Here is a 20,698-nt window from a genome sequence, read left to right as displayed (position 1 = left end):
AACTATTAAGGGTGGTCACAGATAATGTCTGAGGATTTTGGATTCTTGGGCAAAATGACCAGCTTGCCAGAAACATCCAGTGATTGCGCATGTTCCTTTGGCCACGAGAACCAAAGCAATCTCTTCTGGGTGCTGATTCGTCTCAGAGTTAATAGGAACGTTAGGCAGAGAGAACATTGTGGAGGTTGGTTTGCCCTAAGAAAAGGTCTTAAATCTTACATCTGAATGCTACATCAGCAAAACCAGGAATACGTTGAATTAACTGGAATAATCCAAATTCCACAATTATTTCATTTGTTCCAAAAATATTTCTGTCCCTGATATCACTGCAGTGGACCTGGTTTAAAAGGTTAGAAAAAGAGTTGTTCGAGGTTATGAAAGACAGGTCTCTGAAAAAGGAAAAGTGGGATATTGCTGTTAATTTTTTTTTAACTTTTACTTATATGTGAAATATGAATCTGATTAGGAAAATAATACACTTTCATAAAACATGTTGAAAAATGTGAGAAAAAACATAGAAGTAAAAATCATCTAAAATCCCATCACCCAGAGAGAATCACTGTTCATGTTTTATAATTAACTGTTCTTCTAGGATTTTTGTTAATGTGTATATCTGCTTGCTTTTTTTAAAACAAAAATGATACACTACCAACAGTTTTGTGTACAGTTTCTATTAACTAAATTACATCGCAAGCATTTTCCCACTTCACAGTCTTGGAACACATGATGTCACTGACGGTATAGATACTCTCTGCTATGTATTTACTGTATGTAGGTAATTATTATCTTATTCTCGAACTTCACTTACTAGAGGAAGTAAAAATAAAGTATGCTAATACTAGGCATAGAGCCAAAGGAAATGAAATTAGATTATGAAGACAAATCTCCACTCCCAAGTTCACTGCAACATTATTCACAGTAGCCAAGATATGGAAAAAAATCTATGTATCTGTCTGCCATGGATGAATGGAAAAACTATATCTATTTGTACACATATATATATTATTCTGTCATAAAAATGAAGAAAGTCCTGCCATTTGTGGTAACAGAGTTGAAACTGGAGGACATTATGCTAAGTAAAGCAAGCCAGACAGAGAAAAATATTGTATGTATCTCTCTTATACGTGGAATCTAAAAACATCAAATTCATAGTACCAGAGAGTAGATGGTGGTTACGAGGGGCTGAGGGGTGGGGAAAAAGGGAAGATGTTGGTCAAAGTGTACAAACATTCAGTTATCAGATGGAGAAATTCCAGGGATCTAATGGTGACTATAGTTAATAATGCTGAATTTTGCTAAGAGAATAGATCTTAAGTGTTCTTAAGGTTATGGTAATCATTTCACAATATGTATATATATAAAACTATCACATTGTATACCCTAAATATATATAATTTTAATTTATTAATTACACCTCCATAAAACTAAAAATCTAGTAAAATTGTGTTTCACAATAAATCATTTCACAACTTAAAATATATCTATATTTTATTTATGGAGGAAAAACTTATTCTGTGTACACCAACCCTACTTTATTACTTTTATATTAAATTTGAACAAATAACCATCTTATAGTCAATACTAAGGTATACTTTGGTCTTAACAATGAATATATTCAGATAAAAGGGGAAAGTGAAACTTATGAAATACATTTGGTACCTTTTCTTCCCCATGAGTCTGGAAAGTGATATCCTGTAATGCTAAGCCAAGATCATCTCGGTATCGAGCCTGATAATGCATAAACTCCACTATCCCTTTATTAGGCCATTGTGATGGAGGCCTTTTAGACATTATCCAGGGTGCCTTAAAACAAAGAAATATTTTTTAAACTATGATTACAATGAATTACCTCCCCCCCAAAATTATCATGCATATAAAAAAACACTGATGAAAAATGTTGAAGGACAACATTTATAGATATTATGATTTTTCTGAAAATAGTTTTAAATAACCCCAACATAAAATTTCTCATTTAGTTAAAAGAAAATTTTAGAAATAATTTTTTAGAGGTAAAAAGGCCTCCCACCTTCCATTAAGGTATTAAGAAAAATCTTCTAAAACCCTATAAAGGAGATGAAGGTAACCTGAAATTTTAGCTGAGGTGAGGACAGTTTGTCATTTATTCATTTCCCAAATACCTAGTGTTGACTGTGCCAGTCAATGCTTTAGTTGCTGGAGATTTAGCAGTGAGAAAAACAGGTAATAATTCTTGCCCTCTTGGAGCGTACATGCTGGTGGGAAGAAACAGAAAGAGCGACATAGCCTATGTTGAATTTTAGCTGGACAAAGCTTTGGAAGACAGGAAACAGGCAGGGTTTGTGTAATTTAAAGTAAGATGGTTAGGAAAGGCCTGGCTGGACACGGTGAGGAAACAAGCCATGTGGATATCAGAGCTATCCAGGTGAAGGTGAAGGAAGCTAACTACACTTGCTTAGGACCTGAGACAGGGGCACGAATGGAACACTGGAGGAATAGCAGGAGGTAGAAGAACACGCAGAAGACTATGGTGCCCGGTCAGGGAGATGAGGTGTTTTCACGGATCGCAAGTGTCAAATGATAGGCCAGGTACGGTGAAGACTGAGAGGGCACCACAGTCACTGATCTTGACCAGGGCAGGTCAGTGAAGCTGTGGGATTTAAAGCTTGTTTCAAGAGGGTCCAAAAAAGGACGAGAGAAGGGGAATTAGAAAGGGTAAGTACAAGCAACTATTCCAAGGAATTCTACTGTAAAGAAGAGAAGAGAAATAGGGCTCTAGAGGAATAAATAGGATTATTTGACAAATTCACTTTTTTTTTTTCCACATCAAGAGTTTTGCAACAGTATCTGTCAGCAGTTGCATCAAATTACATAAAGGTGATTTTTTAAAAAATGTGTGTGTTTGTGTGTGCACACACATATTTTATTGTCTTTTTCTAAAATGAAAAAAAAATATTAATAGCAAAAGATTTAGAAAATATAGAAAACAATAAAATTCTTATATTAGTCATCACATGGCAATAGGCTGAGCAAACTGAATATTGGTAACTGTAACCATGATTGTGAAGGTAGACTTATCTTTCCGGAAAGCTGTATGAAAAAGGAAAGTTAGATCTAGGGACGAATACAGAGGATGTTTCAAAGTTTAGGTAGGACTTGGCATATGCAGCAAATATTTGAGCATATTTATAGGCTGACAGGAGCAAGGGGGTTGGGGTGCTGAAACGTAGGAATTAGAGAAGGTGGTTAATGGAGCAAGGTCTCAGAAAAGATGTGAAGAGATGTTACCAAAAATACAGCTGGAAACTTGAAGTTTTTTCTTTGGAGGAGGAACCTTCTTCCTCAGAGTTATGAGCAAAAGAGGGAAGTTTCATGAAGATACTTTTATAGGTGGATTAAAGAAGATACAGAAATTCAACATATACCCTTTATCATCTGCCCTGTTAATTCATGGGACTGGTAGGCAGAAGTAACCTAGACTAGTAAAATATGTAGATAACGCAAATATTATACTCTGTCAATAGTCTAATTCTTCTCCCTCCCAAATTATGGTTAATTAAGGGAACAAAGCTGACAGATTTAATCTCCTCCTCCTTCTCATCCACAGAGACACTAATGATGAGTAAATGGAACAGAAGGTATAAAGACGTAGTTAATTTTAAAACTGCAGTCTCTACGTAATTATGAGATGACTATATCAAGACACTTTTCTCAGTGTAAAATCTTCACAAAGTTATAAACTGTAGGTTGCATATTTTATTCTACATTGGCAGGGAGCAAATCATTGTGCCTCTTAAAAACAGGTGATCATATTTCATTTTTATAACAACACTGAAATTGGATGTATCTTACAATTTTGGGAATATTTTAATTTAATTAGTGCTTTTTCTTATTTTGGTGATTATACAAAATAATGGTGTATTAAAAATAGATTGGGTTTTAATTTTGTTGAAATGCTGAATATTACAATATAAATTTGGAAATGCAGGTTTTGTTTAAAATTTATTTTTAAAATGTCAGTTCAAGGTGCACTAATTACAATACCTTAATTCTGCATCCGTTTATTGGTTATTTAGAGTGCTTACCTCTTTATCCATATTTTCATATTCACAAACTCTTTCAATGGAAACTGCATTGGTTTCAATTTCACATGCTTTCCTTACCCAAAAATTCAGAGATTGAGTAATCTGGGAGTGAAAAACCAAGAACTTAAGGAATGAGTATTAGTCTTTTACATAATATTAGTAACAGTTTATAAAGCTTCATTTTTCAGAGTTTTTATATATTTTATCTCTTTGAAGTATTGAACAACTTTAGAAGTAAGCATACTTATATGTATACACACATATGTGTTTAAGTTTGTTAAATTCATTAATATCATAAACAATGTTTATTTGGCAGAAGATGGAAACAACATAGTTCAACATATATTAAAGTCCATACTTGGTGTAAGGAATGATGAATGAGATATGCCTCAAGAAATGTACATCCTAAATGAGAAAAAAGAAATTGTGCACAATGTTATCTTTAGCATTCTTTACCACCTTCTATTAGGTGGTGGATTCTCCTAATATTCTGACTACTCCTGTCCCCTTTTTTTTCAAACTGTACTTTCTTTGCATCTTGCCCCCAAATATAGGTTCCCCAAGGTCAACAAACTCTCACAATTCAGATTTTTCTTGAGTTTGGTGCAAAACCATTTGATGGCCAACCTGACTTGAACTGATGTGGGCTTCCTTAAAGTGTTTATTTAACCCACTTAGAGTGTGCATTCACATATTTCACTGCAGAATAAGTAGTTTGATTACAGAGTTCCACCCCAGGCCCTGCATACATATAAATATATATATATATGTATTTCCTTTCTAGAAGCCTAAGTTCTGAATTCTGAAGTGCAACTGACTTCAAAGGTATTAGATAAGGGAATAAGGGCATGTACTCAAATCCTCTAGATCCATCTTTTCAATAATGTGGAATTATATCACAGTTTAAGAAATTTTCTATTTTACGAAGAGGGCCTGAACACAGTCATGCCACTTGTGCTTTGCAGTATAATATAAAACAAGGCTTAGTCAGGGAAAAAATTAGAATCAGAGAAGTAGAGCATATATTCTCTCCAGAACTTGCATTATCTCTTTGCTTATTTTGGGCAAACTTGATGGATGGGCCAAGGTATAGAGGGGCCCTACCCCTTTTACACTTTATGAATCCATAAGGACAAAGAAGCAGGAAACTTCTGGGTAATGATTCAACCGCAGGAGTTTCCTGGTCCTCTAGCACTGAGCCCTGGGTATCAGTCTGTTCTTTCTGTGAGCTAACTTGGTAACGCTGAGTCAGCTCTTTTGCTAGGAGCAAAAGAGAGAAAGAAATGAGCCTCCAGGGTAATCCAGATTGGTCTCTCAGTACTTAGTTAATACAGCCTATAATTCAGACAGGCAAGGGAGAAGAGAGTTTAATTAACTGGGTTATAAACATATCATATACCACACAATCATTATTACTTACATTTAGGGCATAGGATATGGACAGACCAACTACTGCTGAATCAATGGAATTGCCAGCCAGCACAGCAAGCAGTGCAGCGAAGAACACCAGTAAGTTGCCAAGAAATTCAAGTCTAACAGACAGCCACCTAGAATAATGGAATATACCCCCCGAACTGAGACACAAACGTTTTGATGCACTTAGTATGAACTTTCTTTTGGAAAATTAAGGAGTAAAATCAATAGCTACTTTCTCTTTTTCTCACTTAGAACTCAATCAAACATAGGATTGTTGCAATGATGATAGAGTAAAGGATTTCTCTGCATAAAAATACACTTTACTTTTTTTTTGTAGAACTTTGTTTTAAAATTTAATCAATTTAAAAATCAAAAGAAAGAAATACCAGCTAAATGATGTATTTATTTTAAAATCCCATTGGAAAATCAATTACCATTCTGATTACATACATTTTTTATATGATAAAGTTAGTCTCTAAAAGTTAAAATGTGCCCAATGACTATTTAATATTTTATTTTCTTCTGTATGTGAAATGTATAACCTCAAATTCAAAATATTATAAATTATTTTATGCAAATAAAATACATTCTACAAATATAGAGTACAGCAGAGAGTCATATCTTTGGTAATTCTAATAGCATCCTATATAGCCTTCAAAAATGTTGCACCTTATTCTCACATAAAGTAGCATGTACTTTTCATATGGATATAAATAGGTATACTTTAACTTAAAGGTACATTAAATACTAGAAATCCTTAAGGCTTTAGTTTTGTTTTTTTTTTTTGAAGAGTGTCATTACAAAACATTCTTCCTGTTTAGAAGTCAGTGAACAAGATACCCAAGAAGAGACTAGTCCTGAACTAGGTACATGGATATGACTTACCTGTTTGAAATCACATTATTGTAGAAACAGACCAAATTCTCATTCACCACCTCTTTGTTTTGCTGGATGAACCTTTGTTCATGTCCAAATGCCCTGATGGTGGGCACCCCCGAGAGAGTCTCGCTAAAGTGGGAAATGACAGGAGAGCGTGATGCCCCTGCCAACCGCCGAATCTGCCGAGAGCTCGCCACGTAGTATCTCTATTGGGAAGACGGAAAGGTGTAGCCAAAATTGGAGAGATGTAGCCAAAATTACTTCAGTCGTTTGAAAACGGCAAGACACTTGTGTATTGGGTTAAAGAGTGGCCCCCAAAAGTTAAGTTCAAGGTCTAACCTCCAGGACCTGTGAATGTGACCTTATTTGGAAATAGGATCTTTGCAAATGTCATTAAGGATCTCCAGATGAGACCACCCTGGATTTAGGGTGGGCCCTGAACCCAATCTGAGTGTCCTTATAAAAGACAGAAGAGGAGACGACACAGACACAGGGAGAAAGCCCTGGAAAGATGAGACTGGACTGATGTACCTCCGAGGCAAGGAAAATGCCAGGGGTCTCTGACGACCACCAGAGACTAGGAGAGAAACATGCAACCGACTCTCCCTCAGAACCTCCAGAAGGAGACAACCCTGCTTGCTTCTGGAATTTGGACTTCTGGCCTCCAGAACTGTTTAGAGAATAAAATTTCTATTGTTTTAAGCCGCCAAATTTGTTACGGGAGCCCCAAGAAATGAATGTACCTTTGTAACAAGTAAAAAGCCCCAATTCTGGACAGCACAACTAGAACAAAACTGGGCAAAATTTCACTTGAATAATGCTCTCAAACAACCGCTATTGACCTACTGTGGGAAAAACTCTACATCATATGTAGAAAGCGTGGCCAGGCAGTTAACACATTAAATGAAGGAGGCTGACCAAAGGTACAAACAATAATATTTTTGTACCTAAATATAATTATGGAAAACAATTTTCTTTCTTTATTTTTTTCTCTACCAAAAAAAAAAAAAAAAATCAATACAGCCACAATTATAATTGGCTACTTCCCCTGTGACTTGGGCCAAAGACAATTGGGATGGGTGGAGGCTGTGGAGAGCAGGAGGCAGTGTGCCCTGAGTTAACTGGACCATCATTCACCAGCCCCAGATCATTGCTACAAACTGGAAATGAAAATCAAGAGTTGCCACATGTTGCATTTTTTTTTCAGGAAAATCTTTGGATCTGGAATTTTACATAAAACCCCTGATGTGAAAATGTCTTCATTTTGGTAAAAACACTGAACAAGCTAAGAAAAACATACCTGAAGCTACACGTGGGCTGTCAGCTTGCAGTTCACAAGCTCTGCTCTGTGCTAAGTGCTCTGGAGAAAACAGAGGATTGTGCATCCTGAGCCTGCGAGGAGACTTAAGAGATCATCATAAGGGAAGTTTCATATAAGTTCAGTGAACTGTAGAGACTCCGGAGTCCTTCCATGAAACTGTCCAGAGCACTGAGTTTAAGAACCTTTGATTTAGATCATTGCTTCTCATATTTTAGTAAAAATCACCAGGAGGATTTTAAAAACACAAGACGTTTGGGCTCCACCCTGAGAGAGTCTTTATTTCCCTCCAGCTTTATTAGGAAATGATTAACAAACAAACAAAAATTATACATATTTTGGTTATAAAATATGATTTTTTAAAAGAGGTACAATCAGAGATTCTGATTCAATAGGCCTGGGGTGCAACCCATGGGTCTAAAGCAAACCTCTTATTTTACAGGGGGAAGAAAGCCTGGAAAGGGAAGTGATATGCCAAACACAGGAGTCAGGAAAGTGACTAGAATTGAAGGCTCCTGAATCTACACCCAGGACTCACCCTATAAAGTTTCCCCTAACAAACCATGGTTTCTAGACTCTTTTCCAAGTTTAATCACCCTGTTGTAGTGTACCAACCACAAGACTATCATTTGTGACATTAGTTTAGTTTTGGTTATGTTTTGTGTTTAAGCAGATATAACTGACCCCCAACATCATCCCTCAATTTCTTGATTTTTTTAAACTATAAGACATAGTGTCTGCCCCAGAGGACTTACAGTTTCATTGTGGAGACAACTTTTGATCTACCAAAAAACCCCAAAAAACAAAACAAAACAACAATAACAAAAACAACCTATAATACTAGCAGTATAATAAATCCGTAACACTTAGATAAGTCCTATCCCTTTGCACTATTTCGGTAGGATGCTTCACACAGAAAATGGAATATGACACAGGCCAAGAAGGGTAAATGAGATCCAGACAGGCAGAGAGAGCAGGGACAACACAGGAAGTAGGAGGAGTAATGGTATTGTCGGTGTAGAAGTGAGCAGATGATTAATGTTCTGGTTTGGGCCAATTAAACGCCAGTATGAATTTTTAAACTTAGGTTTTGAGAAAACATTAACTACAAGAACTGCATCCTTTTGTGTAAATAGCCTCAAAATACTTCTATATTTAATTTAGGTATGTGTCAAGAAATTTCATTTTTATACTGTAGCCTCACAGTGACATAACTTTGAAATTCAAATTGGTTGACCACATTTTAATTGGAATATCAAGAAAATATAAAGAATAATAAACATGAGATCTGTTTAGTTTTTCCGGTAGTAGTTTGGGTAACAGGGCAAAGAGGCAATGTCTGTTTCTCTCTTGAATATGTAGGCAAATTAACTTTCTGTGAAAATGTAAACAACATCTAAATTTAGTGGTGGCCATAAAAATGTACAACTCAGTTCTCCTGCTGTAGGGAGCAGAGCTAACTGAGAACCCAGATGCTGCCTCTCTAAATGCACTATGATGTTAGTACGGAGGACATTTTTCCTACATGTTCTCCCAGTAAATGACAGCATGGCAGGGATGCTCAACAGGCCCATTGAGAGGACACATGGAGACATCCAATGGGCAGTGTTGGCTGTGGACTTGCCATTCATCCAACCAAACCTTTTTTGAAAATATTCTGTAGTCCAGCACTTTTCCCACCCAATCCTCTTCTTTCTCCTTCTCCCTTACGGGGAGCAGACCTGCATCACTGTCAGGCTCACCCAGCCTTCTGCCACTCCCTCTCCTTTGTCTTGGATGGGCATTTCCCCAACAATTCTCTAGTACTCCTAATCCTTTCCTGATGTCTGCTCCTTGGAGAACCTGGACTAACAGGCAGTTTAAGTGGGTCTAAGACTACATTTGACTGTGAACTTGCAAGTAATTAACACACATAAAAATCCATGCACTTACTTGTATAGTGAAATAGAGGAAAACCAAGGGAATAACCGCCAGAATGAAGAGTGGCAAAGCTCCCACAATGACCAAAATTGTTCCGACAACATCCAATGTACAATTCACCCAGGTCCGTAAGTAGTAATGGAAACGTATATCAATTATAAACATGTCCTAAAAAATATGATATCAGGTCACTTTATTTTTAACTTTTCATGGTTTAAAATGACAGGAAGAAGACATATATCATTCAATGTAAAAATTAAAAAAAAAATTTACCCAGATGTGACAATCTGATTATTAAATGTCTAACTATATGACTTTTGCCCTTCCCAACCTACTCCCACATATATCCCTACTGTGGTCAGCTATAACAATTAAGAGGGTGTTCTAGTAATGAGATATCTATGATCAAGTAATTTGTATTTCCCAGTGACAACTACATGGCATTTAATTTATATGACTGAAGTTAGACTCTAGTTAAAACACAAAAAGAATTCAAACCCCAGTAGTTGTGTGTTCAGGGGGTACTGGCCTACCATTATTCACTGCCTAAAAATTGTAAAATACTCCTGGGCCATTCCTATCTACTGATAATATGTTCAGTGACCTTCTTGGATAGCTGGATCCTGACAAAATTAGAAGAAACAAGAAAACAAAATAATCTTCATTTACAAAATAAGGATTTGAAAGATGGAGGTGGACAATGGGAATGAGAGAAGGTCATGCATCAATTCACATGTGACTTAATCAAAGTTATGTTTGTGGTTTAAGACATGACCTAAGAGATCCCAGGGAAGAGAAAGATGTCTAACCTTGAAGGGATGGATTACCCAGTTCAGGACAAAACTGACATAAAGAATGGAGATGGAATTTTATTAATTCTCAGTCTTGCTTTGACACTTCCCTGATTGTCTTATATCTAATAGTATAAGACCATTATATTCATATATAACTTCCTGCCTGTGTTTAAAATATATCTTCCAATATTCTCATCTGTTCAAGACCCAATCATTTGTCATGTTATTGTATAAAAATGAGAGTTGTTTAGTAAGGTCATAGAGAAATGTCCTGGGAGAGAAAGAACACTGGTGATCAAGCTCTTCTATAAATTTTCAAGGAACAATGCAACATTGGTATGATTAGGCAAGATTTAATATTTCATCAAGCATTTTTTATGCTTGGTACTTTCATTAATATTTTCATGTCTTATTTTCATTTTCCACATTCCATACAACATTTTTTCATAAATACATAAATATATTGCTATATTTTAAGGTTATGGTTATGTAATGTCTAATACAGGAAACATTAGCAATATGTAATTATTGAGCACTTAAAATATGGTTACTGCAAATTGAGATATAATGAAAGTATATAATAGAAACCAAATTTTGAAGACTTCGTAGGAAAAAGTAAAAAATTTAGTTAATAACTTTACATTGATTACAATTTAAAATAATGCTACAGACATTCTTCATTAAATAAAATATTTTACTATAATTGATTATTTCAACTGTATCTTTTTACTTTTTTATTGTGGTTACTAGAAAATTTAAAATGACCTATGTGGCTTGTGTTATATTTCTGTTGGACAGTGCAATTATAAGTACTTAATAGTAAATACATGGGGAAACCCTACAGATAAACAGATACTCTGGGAGCCTCCAGCCATTCCCCATTCACCATAGGTGAGTTGACAGCTTTCTTCAAGGCAGAATGCTTAAAACCCAGGCATCTCCATATAGACTTATATTTTCTTTCCCTTATCAGCCTAAACCACTGATTCTCAAACTAAATGTGTGTAAGAATTAGAGTTGTAGACACCAAAGCACATACACTTCTTGGATTCTTTCAGCAAATTTCAAGGTTTATTTCAATTATGTGTGTCAGATGTGACTCTGTTATACATACATAAATGTCCTGAGAGTAAGAAATAAAATAACAATGAAATCTATACTAAATCTAATCCCATCTTCTTAGAATGATATTTTTTTTACAAATGAGATTATAAGGTACTAAACATGGATCATCATTTTTAGGCACGCTATTTAAGAAGGTATGGCTTTACTTACCTTGGTGAACCGACTGATGATCTGGCCTATGGGATTGGTTTCAAAAAACTGGAGCGGGAGATGCAGCACATTATCCAACAGCTGAGCATGCAAAGTTCGAGAGGCAGCCAAGGATCCCCTGGTCAGTGCATAGGCTCCAGAGCAAACAAAGAGACCTAAGCAGAAATTGTTATCAGGGACATAGTAACATCTTAAAGCAACTTTATATTCTCTCTCTCAAAAGACTGCTTACAATAGCATCTATTTTTTAATGGAAAACTCAAATATCAAACTTAAAATGTGTAATTGAGGACTAAAATAAGTATAAATGTAGATGGTGCACTGAAAATAAATACAGACGCTCTGATGGGTTATCCAAGTGGGGGGTCTCCTTACTCATGAGCACAGGTTCTAGAGAAATGCATAAAAGAGAAGAGATCAACCAGGTTGACAGAATTTTAGCAACCTATTAATTTTATGATGTCCTGAGGGACAACGTGGTGGTTGCTGGTGCTGCTAACCAAACAATTTGTTTTCCTGGCTTCTAGGTCCATGGTAGAGTTGCACTTTCTGGCCTCCATGTGACTGATGGGACCAAATGAATAGTTCTGAACAATCATTGAGGAAGAAACAGCACATAACACTTTCAAGCAACATACAGCTTTTAGCTGTCGATGTTAGACTTGCTAAAGCTCCCATTCCCTTTGCACAGTGCCTGCCAACATTTAAGATGGTGGTTGGAGTGCTTCTTCACCCTGAGCCTCTAGAATCAGAAGAGACCCTTTCCTGACCTACAATGGACAGGTGATATGAGTAAAGAATACATTTTTTTTTGGCCTGTTTAGCTGCTGAGATTCATTCTTGGTAGGAGCATTGTTCTTGAAAAAACTAAAAAGTCAAAATATAAATAATAAACATGTAGCTTTACTGGAAGAGGTTGAAAAACAGTTCTTAGTATCTACTGACTAGTTAGCTGTGTCTGACAAAACCTGACAAGAAAGAGTCAAGCTCAGAAAAGAACTATCCAGGTGTGTAAGAAGAAACGAAAGGACAAAGAGTCTCCAAATTGGGGAACTTTTACGGCTAGACGAAGAAATGCTTGGTTACAATGATTAGTTGAAGGATGGATATGTGACTCAAATTGTTTAAAGAGTAATTTCATGGATTCCTATGGAAGGAAGTTCTTTGAAAGAGAACATTGCCATCACCATGTGAAGCCTGAGAATTAAGCCAATGAGTAAAACCAGTAGAACTGATAAATAAAGAGTAGTGGACACTTCAGTTGAGTCCCCAGATCAAGTGTGTTTAAAGATCTGTGTCTGGACTTTTCCATTTGGGCATCAATACATTTTGATGTTATTTAAGCCACTTGTTCTTGAGTCTTAAGGGATACACAACTGCTCCATTAGTCTCTACTATACAGAACTGTTAATAAAATTGTGTTGCCAACGTGATTCTTGTTCCTTTGCAGGTGTGTTTAAAACAAAACAGAACAAAAATGGTTGCTCTTGATGACCTTAAATTCTTTTAGCTAGTTCCTTTACATTTTAAATAACACCACATAATGCTGTTTAATAATTTCTTATTCTTAAATATTTTCTATTATTTTCTTACCTCATTCCCCATACTTTCTTCCTCTAGACCTTCCAAAAAAAGTTGCCCTTTTTTCCTCAAATATTCAGTGTTTACATTACTACTAAACACACAATATTCATAAAGAACATAAAATTTATAATGTTTGTACTGCAATTTTTCCATATGCTTAGTTTTCTATCCAACAAGGACTAATCTATTCACAAACAATTCAACAGTCAGCAAATCTCTTCTGAATATATTCAAGCTCATCAGATATTCTATTATTTCTTTCATCCTATTTAGCCCCCTCCTCCTGCAACACAAAATACTCTTGGAACCCTCTGTCTTTCTGCTCTAAACTAGAAGGGTTGTGGGAACAGGCTTTTGTACGTTCAGTTACAGAAAATGCTGTTAAATATTATGTATTTGATAATTTTCATCTGCATTTTCTGTACGTCTTATTATGTGGATGTTGAACGTCCTGGATTATTCTTCTGATTTTTTTCTTTATTTATCGTTTGCTATCTACATTTTTGATGTTGTACAATTATCTGGGATAATTTTCCCACTTTGTCTTCTCACATTTGCACAATCTTCTTAAATTCTTTAATTTTTTCAAGAACTTTCTTGAACTTACTTCAACACAATCTGCACTTGCTTTGTGGATACAATATATGGAATATCTGAAGATATATTTTTAAGCTTCTCTTCTATTCAAAATATGACTGTTTTGCTTCTGGGCTCCTCTGCCATATTTGTTGGCTCTTATTTATACTGTTGTACTGTTGGCTTGATTAAGATGTGTACCATCCACCATTATCAGTTTAAATATGTGAGATAATGATATAGTTAATTAACAGAGGTAATTGATATGGCTTTCTTCAGCCACTGCATACATTAACTTCTCCCAACATTTCTCTCCTCTGAATGGAAGTTCCACTTAAGTGGGTAAGTGCAACACTGGAAGTCTCATGGGGATCCAGACATGTAGGCTGGAGCTTCTCCAAAAGCCACAGAGGGAGGCTTTCTTCTACATATGTCACACGCATTGATAACCCTAATTTCCTCTTCAGACAGCAGATTTCTAGTTTCCATCATATTGCTTCTCTGCCAGTTGCTATAGACATCGAGAGGGTGGTGGTGGGTATTGTAGGAGAGGTGATGGGCCAGCAGGACATGCTCTAGTGAATTACTTTGATTACTTCCACGCAACTCAGTCCCCCTCTCTGTACCTGCTTCCCCGGGGCTAGACTGAACCTCTTCCTGTTCTTTCACAGCTTCACCTAGTGTCTGTTCCTGATTACAGGTTCTTCTACTCATGGTTATCAGTATAATCGCTTATGTAGAAAGGAATCACTCTGAAATCTCCTGAATCCTTTACTTTTATATTTATTCACTGCCATTCTGGTGTAATTTTGTGAGGCAGGCAAAGGAAATGACTCCCTCACTTGTCTTAAACTGGAAGTAGCCACGCATTCTCACACTTTGAAAATAAGGCACCTGTATTTTACACATTGGGTTGGAAAAGGAAGCTAATGGTGAGGCAGAAAACACAATAGATTAGGGATGTTCAGAATGTCCTAGACACTCTAAAGCAAATACCTGGGAATCAGCGAAAAAAAAAAAAAAAGTTCAGGGCTATTTCTTTTTCAGAAGATAAGGCAAGGTCTTTATTACTGTTATAAAATATAGATGCAATGTTTTCTGCTTCAATACTTCAGTTTTGTTTGAATGTTAGCCTTCTATATTATTCATAGCAAGCCTCTGGTATTAACATGTTAAAATATTGTTTATGCTTTAAAGCTTGAAGAAAAAAAATGTGAGCTTTGATGTCAGTGAATACAGCCTGCTCTGGATTGTACCAGGTTCCACAAAATGTAGCCGTGGACTACTGAAAAAACCAGAAATTATAGATTTTCATTTCTTAGGCTCACCTTATTTATGAATAATTTAAACTGTATTTACTAATAAGTCAAGAAAAAATAATTTTTTTAATGTGAAAATTTTTAAATGTGAAAAAAGAGAAGATTTCTATCCTAAGATTGCAGACCACTGCAAACAAAAGGTCAACTGGAAAAAAAATTTGATTAAACTGTACATAATCTATTACCTTCATTACAAAATACTTCTATACCTATTAATAGTTAATTAAAGGTAAGTCTTCACACAGGTAAGATTTTGAATACTAAACTTGCATACCTTGTCTAGTATAGGAAAGGTATTTGTTTACTTAAAATATTCAAAGAATATTGGATCTCCCTTAAAACTGCAACATGAGCTCACTGGATTGGTCCGAATTTAAGCCTCATGTGTACATGTGAATAGACACGGATACAGAGATGTATACATCGATGCTTCTTTTGTGCTCAGCGTTCTAGATCCCTGTAATCTACTTTTTCCTCATTGAGTTGCAAACCACAAGGCCAATAAGCTGACTCACTGATTCAAAAGCAAACGCATTCTAAGTCCTTACATCTCATTTTAGTTATTAACATAACATCTCTTTCCCCAGTGAATGTTGTTAACAATATGACCAAACACACATAAATTTCTCTCACAATATTTGCTTACTTTCTGATGGAGACACTACTTATAACAGTAGTATGGTCACACAATAAAAAAAAGATGGGAGAGGAGAAAAGAGAAGGAAGGCCCTAACTAGGTTATGTATTTTTAAATTTTATCTTCATTTTCTGTTACCAAAATTTATATCTCTGTTTTCCCTTACACATGTCCTTAGATAACATGATTTCCACGTAGATGACTCCATTATTTTCTTATTTGAATTCATCATTCTCCTTCACATTGTCTTCCTTTCTTTTTATAAACACACCCAAAAAACTGTCTCTATTTTATAAAGCTTCCCTTTAAATGTTCCATACTCTTGGGTACTATAATTTTGAGTATCTTTCTTCTTACTCTCGTATTTCCTAGCTTCTTTGAAGGACAGTATGTATCTCCTCTGCCTACTGGGAGGAAAACAGTGAAAAAAAAAGTAGAAAAAAGGCATTCACATTTCCTATTAAATGTGCCCCAAATTGAATTCATCCTTTCTCTGCTCTACCAACTAAGCCTTCCCCTGCCTTTGGTTTCCTTATTTTTGTCTTCACTGTTTTCCCAATTACTCAAACCTCAAAATCATGAGTGATGCTCTTATCTTCTTACCCTCAGATCAGCAGTTCTTATAAATGCTTTCACTGCAGTGCCTTTCCTATCCATCCCTTTTCTTCAGTCCACTGCAGCTCTCTGACTCTTCCTCCATTCATACCTTATTTATTCAGTCCTCCTATGTTCCCTACCTCTTGGTTAGCACTGGACTAGATGCTCTGGGTGACATGAGATAAATCAGCCAGAGATCTTTCTGTATTGAATTATCTCCCATTTAGACTCCTGAAGATACTTGATTATTCCTTCTCTACTAATCTCAACTTCTCCCTGATCTCTAGTTTTAGTCCTGCCAGTAAAAATAAATCCATCTTTTTAATCACTGCGAATTTATTTTTAGTCTGACAAATAACTTCAATTGTGTCACATATTTTCCCTCAAATTCTCAAAGTTTTCCACTTGCCATTCCAACTATCATCTCCAGCACATCTCCAAACTACCTCCCACCTCTAGTTCCCCTACTGCCATATCAATAACCTGGAGATTACTCAAACTGGCACCCTCACTTTGCCCACTCCCCCTCATCTTCCCCATCCCTGTCTTTACTCACATCTTTCTCTACATCTCACCTTCTCTCCCATGTGATCTCCATCTGACAAAATTCAATCCATCTTTTTAGTGTCATCTCAAATGCCAACTATTCCTTGTAGATTACCTTCATCTCTCAACCAAACATGGTTTTCCCCTGCTCTAAATCCTCACAGTGTTTTCTTTTACTACTTCTATACAATTATTGCTTCTCATATAGTTTTAAACTTTACCTACAATTCAGTTTTTAACAACCTCATTGATCATAACATCAGTCACAAGCCTCACACAGAGAATGAGCCTTTTGAGTCCTGAATGATTTAACACACGGAGCTTCAGTTTCCTCAGCTGTAAAATGGGGATAATAAAACCTTTCTAAATAGTTACTTTCAAGATTAAATAAGACAAATTATTTAGTGTGGTCCATGTAGCGGACACATTCAAGTTTTTGTTTACTTTCTCAAATATGGCAAATTAAAAATATATGCACTTGAATTGTCCCAAAGTATTTGAAAATTATGATACAGATTTTTTTTTTAAAAGTAAAATGATGCCCTATGCTTGCATCTGAATCAATTAGGTTAGAAAGAGAAAAGAAAAACAGCTGGACTTTTTTTTTTAACCTTGCATTAATCCCAATAATCCATAGATGTTAAGTCTATTGCTTCTTCTTTGCTTCCATTCTGCAAAATCACTCATGTGCTTTGCTTCTTTAGCCCAGTCACTCAGCCACAGATGCTGCCCGATGCCCACCAAATTCTGCCCTAGGTAAGTGGCCACATTCAGCCACACCCAGAGCCAGCCGAAGGCTCGGAGGTACTTCAGAATGACCGAGAACTTCACCTAAAGGCAAAATTGATTTTAAAAATGTTACTGCACTTAAAAGTCACATGAGCTAGATTTACATCCTACTCTGACATGTCCTAAGCTTTGTGATCTTGGTCAGTTTACTAACTCTTCTAACCCTCAGACGACTCATCTGTAAACTGGAATAATAACAGTAGCCACCTTATAAGTACAAGCGAAGTACCTGTGCAGTCCTGAGTACCAAAAAATAAATGCTCAAATAATGTTAATTACTATCATTAGTAAACAAGTTTATACATAGCTAGATAACATCCAATCCACCACTGTAATGTCCAACAGCTCCATTTAATGTAGTTTCTTCAAATTTTATATAGCAAACCTCTCAAATTCAATGAAAAATATATAATATTTATTAACAATGCAGTGTAATCTTCAATATTTCAGTGGTTAATAACAAATAACATTAGTTATTCTGGTACTTACCCCTCCAACAGGAACTGTTTCTTTTTTCACTGAGAACTGTTTTCCTTGATTCAATAAAGGCCTGATAAAGCAAGATGATGTACATTTTTTAGGTTTAAGATCTACAAACACTTTTTTTTAAGTTATACTCTCTCAACCACTTTGTTGAATATTCTTCTACTTTATTAACAGCAACCTGACTTGCCCTGATAAGAACATTGTTCCTTTACTGTTCTGGAAGGGAGATTGTTTACTCTGCCATACCCCACATTTTTAGGGCCCCACATACTTTGTCTGATTTTTCACTGCTGCTTCTAGATAATTATCCTTCAGACTGGAGCCAGATCCCTAGATGGTTTGAGTTAATGCCATCTGGCTGTACCATAATCTTTGCCTCCTCACCTACTTGCCTCCTGTCCCATTAGAAGACTAGCATGAGGCTAATTCGTCCCACTTTGTTCTGCAACCACCCTGGGTGATGTGAAAACTTACAAGGACAATAGTATTAAACTCAATCTCTTCTCAACTTCATGACCATACTTTCAGAGTCTTCTATCTGCACTCTACATTGGCCATCAACTTTCATGAACTTAAACCATGAATCTTGTTACCTGGAACTAATTTAGCTTTGAAAAGTTGAACTATTTCAGTCTCTGGCTGTAACATAACTTCTATTTCTAAACTGTACATCTGAATTACTCTCACTACATTTGGCTTTTATTCCATCTAAACTCCCAGTTCCCAAATCCAACTTTCTATCATCCTTCCTTTCTCGTATGATCAATGATCCTGGGTTACTTAGAATATTCCTGGCTTTAGCACTGACTGTCCCACATTCAGGTCCTCTCAGTCCCAGACCCTCTCTCTATTCCCTTCATTATCCAGCATTTACTCCATGGTTACATTTTCATCCAAACTGCGGTAATATTTGAACTCTTGGCCCTGCGTTCCTTACATTAAACTTCCATTGTTAAAACTCACAAGTCAGTCTTTGTCACACTTGCTCCCCACCTGTGGAGTGCTGCTGCAAAAGATCATAAAGCCCTGCAAATTGGCTCTACCATAAATTAGTATCTTCCTCCCACCTGCGCTTTCAATAGTGTCTAGAAATTCTTGCATCTTTCCCAGAAGGGGCCCCTACATGATGGAGAAAGTCAATGCAGACAGGGAAGTCAGTCACGGCTTATCTACATTTATCTGCATCTCCACCAACATTTTCTGACTCTCTCCTCGGATCTAAGGACAACCTTATGATCTGAATTCTGTTCTGCCCCATTTTATCAAAACACATTTATTAACTCTAGTGTTTCTACAATTTTTTGTCAATAAGTCACTTGACAGTGCTTATTAAAATGGCAGATTACAAGATTTCTCCTCTAGAAATCTGTCTTTTAAACAAATGATCCAAGGGATTCTTATCTTAAGGCAAATCTGGGAAACCCCAAATTGTTCCCTCTCTTTTCTAATCTTCACTTTCTTCCCTTCTAGTGACTCCTTCCTGTCAGCCCATAGAGAACTACACAGTTGTCTCATCTTAAAACCAATGCCATCACCACAAAAACAATTCTGCTCTCAGTTCTGTGCTCAGTTACCATCCTACTTCTTGCTTGCCTTCTCTAACCAAGCATCCTTCTGCCAAATCACCTGCTTCTCAAACTTCCTGGCACCTGACTGAAATCATTTCCATCAACAACGCCTTGATGAAATAAGTAAAACACTTACTGCTGATTCCATGGGATATTTTGAAAGTTATTTCACTTGAACTCTCCATGGCATTTAACATCACTGACCACTCCCTTGTTCCAGGGACCTTTCTTTTTACTTCCCTACCATTGTGCATTTGTGTTTTCTCCCACCTCTCTGAGCCTCTATTAGTTTCACTGTCTTCCCTTTAATGCTTATGTGTCCTCAGACTCCATTCCAGTCATTATTTCCTTTGTATGCTCCACACTCCCACAATCCACTCCCACAGTTTCAATACCCTTCTTCTTCATGGGTGACTCTCAGACTGATTTCTCTAGTCTCTATCTCTTCCCTGAGCTCCAGAGCCGCACAGTAAGATACCTACTTGCCATCTACTTCATCTCTGCCTGTTTGTCTCAAGCATGCCCTGAACTGAAGCAGCTATTTCCCTACCTTCTCCAAAGCTTTCTGGGGCCACAACATTTCCTCTGCCTCAATCTTGGCATATTTCCAACCAATCACCAGACATTTGTCAATAACTCTGAACTTGTATTATTGAAGAAATATTCAGAAAATACTGAATAGCATGAAGAACAGTAAGGACAAAGGAGGGAGAGGTAGAGAGAAAACAGAGGAGGAAGAGAAGCAGAAGAAAAACTGATTCATAATTCTACACTCCAGAGACACTTCATGCTCTGTCTTTAGTCTTTTGTTAAAGCCTTTTCTCCCTGTATGTGTGGTATCATAATTCAAATGTTGCTCTGTAACTGATCTTTAATTAAAAAAAATTACCAAAAAATTACACACAGTCTTTGTAACTCAATATATAATGAACC

The 20,698-nt window shown here is 36.3% G+C and overlaps 1 protein-coding gene across 4 annotated transcripts in view; it reads right to left on the bottom strand.

Moving 5' to 3' along the window:
- LOC105086856 (multidrug resistance-associated protein 1) overlaps positions 1-20,698 on the bottom strand; it is an 81,991-nt gene that overhangs the window by 12,278 nt on the left and 49,015 nt on the right. For all 4 annotated transcript variants that reach the window (XR_010384842.1, XM_064496470.1, XM_064496468.1 and 1 more), the window contains exons 17-24: positions 18,201-18,261; positions 17,534-17,753; positions 11,664-11,818; positions 9,607-9,762; positions 6,363-6,562; positions 5,482-5,608; positions 4,062-4,163; positions 1,660-1,803 (exon numbers count right to left, since the gene is read on the bottom strand). Coding sequence is in view for 3 of the 4 variants with exons in the window: in XM_064496470.1 (XP_064352540.1) it covers positions 1,660-1,803; positions 4,062-4,163; positions 5,482-5,608; positions 6,363-6,562; positions 9,607-9,762; positions 11,664-11,818; positions 17,534-17,753; positions 18,201-18,261 (1,165 nt within the window). In the remaining variant the exon portion in view is untranslated. The remainder of the gene's footprint in view (positions 1-1,659; positions 1,804-4,061; positions 4,164-5,481; positions 5,609-6,362; positions 6,563-9,606; positions 9,763-11,663; positions 11,819-17,533; positions 17,754-18,200; positions 18,262-20,698) is intronic.

The sequence above is a fragment of the Camelus dromedarius genome, chromosome 2 (genome assembly GCF_036321535.1).
Source record: "Camelus dromedarius isolate mCamDro1 chromosome 2, mCamDro1.pat, whole genome shotgun sequence".
In the NCBI taxonomy this organism is placed as follows: Eukaryota; Metazoa; Chordata; class Mammalia; order Artiodactyla; family Camelidae; genus Camelus; species Camelus dromedarius.
The sequence above is the reverse complement of the archived record's forward strand: the minus strand, read 5'-3'. Positions and strand labels throughout refer to the sequence as shown.